The sequence below is a fragment of the Chrysochloris asiatica genome, unplaced genomic scaffold (assembly GCF_000296735.1).
Source record: "Chrysochloris asiatica unplaced genomic scaffold, ChrAsi1.0 scaffold00043, whole genome shotgun sequence".
Lineage (NCBI taxonomy): Eukaryota > Metazoa > Chordata > Mammalia > Afrosoricida > Chrysochloridae > Chrysochloris > Chrysochloris asiatica.
The window spans coordinates 18,003,894-18,008,883 of NW_006408561.1; the positions used below are offsets into that span (position 1 = coordinate 18,003,894).

A 4,990-nucleotide genomic window follows, 5' to 3' on the forward strand; every position below is an offset into this window, starting at 1 on the left:
TTAATTATATTCATCATGAAAAGTTTTTTATCCCCACCAACCTTGTGGTTCAAACCGACTTTATGGTCTAGTGCTTATCCTACAGCGCCACACCAGGACCCCAAGGGTGGGATACACTGCCCTTTATCCCATCACCACACTGATTCAATATAGGGGGGGATTTCCAAGGCTATGGCATGCAACACCTATTATCTTACAAAAGATAAACAGACAGAGATGTTAAGCAGAGAAAGAGGGACCCATTAACTACCAAGAAAGAAGAGCCAGGAGTAAAGTGTGTCCTTTGGGCCTGCGGTCCCTACACTGTGAAGATCCTAAATGCAGGGAGAAATTGATGTCAACAATATAGAAAACTCCAAGGAATGTTGGACCTACAGATGTTGAAAGGAGACAAGGACCTTTCCCCAGAGCTGGTACCTTGAATTTGAACTTCTAGCCTCCTGAATTGAGAGAGAATAAATTTCTGCTTGTTAAAGCCATCCACCTGTGGTGTTTCTATAGCAGCACTAGGTAACTAAGAGTAATGGTTACCAGGATGGGTGGGAGGGAGAGATGATTATTGCTGAAGGGCTCCTTGGAAACCCCATACAGGGTTGGTATGTGTTGGAACCAACTCAACAGCACTTAACAACCACAACAACATCCCTCCTTTAATCCTCTTAGTGGTTTATCATATCAGATCACATCATGGGGGAATCATCATATAACTGCTAAACCACTGGGAATCATGGCCCAGCCAAGCTGACACATACTGGGTGTGGGGGGAGGAAACACAATTCAATCCATGATAACTAATAAGCTGTCATCTCTATGCATTTGCCTGTTCTGCGTATTTCATGTAAGTGGAATAATACAATATGTTTTCTTTTGAAATAAGTAATCTGTTCTAACTGATTTCACTTATTTTTTTATTGTGATTAAATATACATGTAACAAAGCATTAACTACCTCAATAATTTTCACATACGTACTGCTCACTGAAATTATATTATTCATGTTCACCCATCACTCTTGTTCTTTCCCAGATACTCCCATCACCTTTAGCAGAGCTCAGTGTCCTGTGACCATTGAGTCCTCCTTTCCCTCTACTCCGTGCTTTCCTGTAGTAACCACTAATGAACCTTCGTCCTTACACACTTGCCTATTCTACGTTTTGTGTTAGTAGGCTCATGTAATATTTGTCCTTTTGTGATTGACTTACTTTAGTCAGCATATTTTCAGGGTTCATCCAGGTTGTAGCCATCAGGACTTCATTTTCTTTATGGCTGAGAAATATCCCATATATGCAAGTAACACATTTTGTTTATTTGTTCATCTGTTGATGGACATTGAGTCTATTTCCACCTTTTAGTTATAGTGAATAAAGCTGCAGTGATCATTGCTTGTTGTTGTTAAGTGCCGCTGAGTTGGTTCTGATCCATAGCGACCCTGTGTAGGGTTCTCATGGAGCAGCTGGTGAGTGTAAACTACCAACCTTGCTGTTCAAACTGACCTTACAGTCCAGCGCATTACCCACACCACCACACCAAGACTCTAGCATTGGTATGCAAGTTTTTTATTTGTTTGCAGTTCTGATTTCACTTCTTCTGGATGGATATATACCTAGGAGTGGAATTGCTGGGTCATATGGTAATTCTATATCCAACTTTTTGAGGAACTGCCAAACTGCTTTTTACAATGACTATTATCCGACTCGACGGCACTTAACAACAACAACAACAACAACATTATTTTACAATCTCATCAGCAATGGATGAGGATTAGCATAGTGTTTTCAAAGTTCATCAATGTCATAACATACTAGGTCTTCATTTCTCTTTGTCAGTGGTATAAAGCTGACTTTCTCATCCCAAAGGGCCCTGGTCTGTCTTCCATTAATGGAACTACCTCATGCTTATTTGCTCCCTGTAGCTTTAAAAAATATCTCTAAGTGTGCCCTCTCACTAGCTAAAATTTCATATATTGAGCTTCCTATGGACTTTCAGCTTGATGCCCCATTGTCACTTCTAACTTAGATAGATATGAAACACCAAGCTGATGATTTCAGACAACCTCTGTCAGTCTTACCTTCTCCCCATATTTTAGTTTCCTTATCAGTGGTACCGCCAGTCTCCCAGGTATCCAAAATTGGTGTCATTTTTATTCATGTATTTCCGTTATCCTCATACCAAGAAGTTATCAGTTCCTTTCTAAGACATCCTTAGTATTTTCAGATTTTAACTCCCTCTTCCATTCTGATCATCACTGCTCTGACTTCAACTCACACATGCATCCTACCTCTTAGATAGTTAGAGTATATTGTCTGGAATGATGTAAGAAAAGAATTATTAAGAGCTTAAATCAGAAAATGTTGTAAAATTATTATAGGTATAACTAGGTGTTAGAAATATAATCTATTATGCAGAATCCTTTCAGGTGTAACTCTTTGATATAAATATTATTAACAGGCCATGAACACCAGAGAAAGTGGCAAAGCTTCATCTAGTTTAGGACTTCAGGATTTTGATTTGCTCCGGGTAATAGGAAGAGGAAGTTATGCCAAAGTTCTACTGGTTCGATTAAAAAAAACAGATCGTATTTATGCAATGAAAGTTGTGAAAAAAGAGCTTGTCAATGATGATGAGGTAAGCACAGTGACGTAATTTATTAAACGTAGTATAATCTCAATGTTTGTGCTTTTTAAATTTCAGACTGCTTTTCTAAATATATGCTTTAAGACAGATTATAAAAGAGATATTTAATCTATTTGTTGTTGTTGTTATGGTCCGTGCCTGTACAGGATTTCTGAGGCTGTAAATCTTTACAGGAGCAGAAAAGCCTTATTGTGGTTACAAATCAGGCTGCAAACCGCAAGGTCAGCAGTTTGAAACTACCAGCTGTTCCACAGGAGAAAGATGAGATTTACTCTATTAGATTTAATAAAAAATAGAAATCTATATCATCTGGGGAAAATATTTGAGTTTTATAAAAGTTTTCTAGATATTTTCATTATTGAAAGATTTACTGGTGGTGTTTTTTATTTGTATATAAGTTTGTTATATAATAATTATAAGAGTCCTAGTGTGGCACTGTGGGTTAATGCACAGGATTGTAAATTCGGTTTGAACTGCAAGGTTAGTGGTTCAAGCTCACCAGCTTGCTCCTTGCAAACAGTACACAGGGTCGCTATGCATCAGAACTGACTCAATGGCACAAACTATAACATCACCACCATTATTATCAGTGATTAAGATAATAGCTGTTTCTGAGACTGTCAAGTTGGTACCAACTCATAGTGATCCTGTATAGGATTTTCAAGGTGGGTTTGAACCATCAAACTTGTGGTTTAGTAGCCCAGTGCTTATCCTCCTGCTCTACACCAGGACCCTAATGTTAACCTGGTTGTTGTTGTAAAGTGCCGTCAAACCGGTTCCGACTCATAGCAACCACGTATACGGTTTCCCAGGGATTATTGGGTTTGAACTGCCAACCTTGTGCTTAGCAGGCCAGTGCTAGAGCACCACACCAGGATTCCTATGTTAACCTAGTGATAATAATATGATATTATTGATATTGAATATATGATAATTCAGTTGCTAAGAACAAATTTATCTTTAAATTTGATGGTATCAGTTTGACACAATATATTTCTTTTTTATTTTAAAATAGGATATTGATTGGGTACAAACAGAGAAGCATGTTTTTGAGCAGGCATCCAATCATCCTTTTCTTGTTGGCCTGCATTCTTGCTTTCAGACAGAAAGCAGGTAAGATTGAGAAATAATGGAATGAGTTCTGGACTTTATACATTTGTTTAGTACACTAAAAGAATCCTTTCTACCTTAATTTATGTCACTGGTAGTAATTTATGGAGTTAGAAGTCCAGGAAAAGGACATAACAGAACTATGCTTATAACTTCCTGAAACTCACATTCTAATAAGTAATAACCGTTTGACAATGGATTGTGGTTGTTAAGTGCTGTCAAGTTGGTTCTGACTCATAGCAACCCTGTAATAGGATTTCCAAGGAGCAGCTCGTGAGCCTGAACCACCAACCTTGTGGTTCAACAACGGATTAGAATTAGGAAGTTACCTGCTTTAGGCCAATAAAAGACCAGATCATAATTATGATAATAGAAATCCAATCCTTTATGTAATCTCAGAATTCTTACTTTGGGATTTAAGGTTTCTCAAGAGTTCAACTGAGGTGGGGAGGAAGAAGATCATAATTTCTTTATCTTAAGTGGCAGCTGAAAATCACTTGAAAATATTAAAATTTGTGTGGGTTGAGTGACTCTGTGGTTCATAAGTGGTACAACTTTAGAATCAAAGTAGAAGTTGCAGAATTAGCATTCTGGTTTACTTTCTCCTTTCTGCTGTGTTTGTTACCTGTTGGTCCCACCCAATTCCTGACATCTTTGTTAAGAATAAATTATAGAATGATCTTTCTGTTGTGATTTATTTCGAATGCAAAGTTCAGTTTAGAATGCAAAGTTACACTATTTTTGACCATGATTTCATGGATTCTATCTTGCATTTTAGGTTGTTCTTTGTTATAGAATATGTTAATGGAGGAGATCTAATGTTTCATATGCAGAGACAGAGAAAACTTCCCGAAGAACATGCCAGGTAAATTTTTTGTTTGTCTTGGATTTGGGTATTGACTTCTTAGTGACAGTGGTTGAAAGCAGAGATAATCCAATATTTATATATTGATTAGTTAATTTTTTATAGGCATGTGGAGGCTGTAAACCATTAATACATATAATGTATTACATATTACATTATAATTATAGTATGTTTTATCGTATACTTACGTTTTCTAAGCAACTAAAAGTATTCCAAACCCAAAACCAAACGAACTGTAATCGAGTAGATGTGATTCATAGTGACCTTATATAGGGTTTTTGAGACTATAAATCTATACAGGAGCAGAAAGCCGCCTCTTTTTGCTGAGGAGTGCCTAGTGGATTTGAACTACTGACCATAAGGTTTGCAACCCAATTCATAT

General features: G+C 37.2%; 1 protein-coding gene across 1 annotated transcript in view; it reads left to right on the forward strand.

The window, feature by feature from the left end:
• Positions 1 to 4,990, forward strand: part of PRKCI (protein kinase C, iota) — a 136,262-nt gene that overhangs the window by 73,606 nt on the left and 57,666 nt on the right. Inside the window, exons 9-11 of the mRNA XM_006861825.1 lie at positions 2,448 to 2,624; positions 3,649 to 3,746; positions 4,522 to 4,608. Of these exons, the coding sequence (XP_006861887.1) occupies positions 2,448 to 2,624; positions 3,649 to 3,746; positions 4,522 to 4,608 (362 nt within the window). The remainder of the gene's footprint in view (positions 1 to 2,447; positions 2,625 to 3,648; positions 3,747 to 4,521; positions 4,609 to 4,990) is intronic.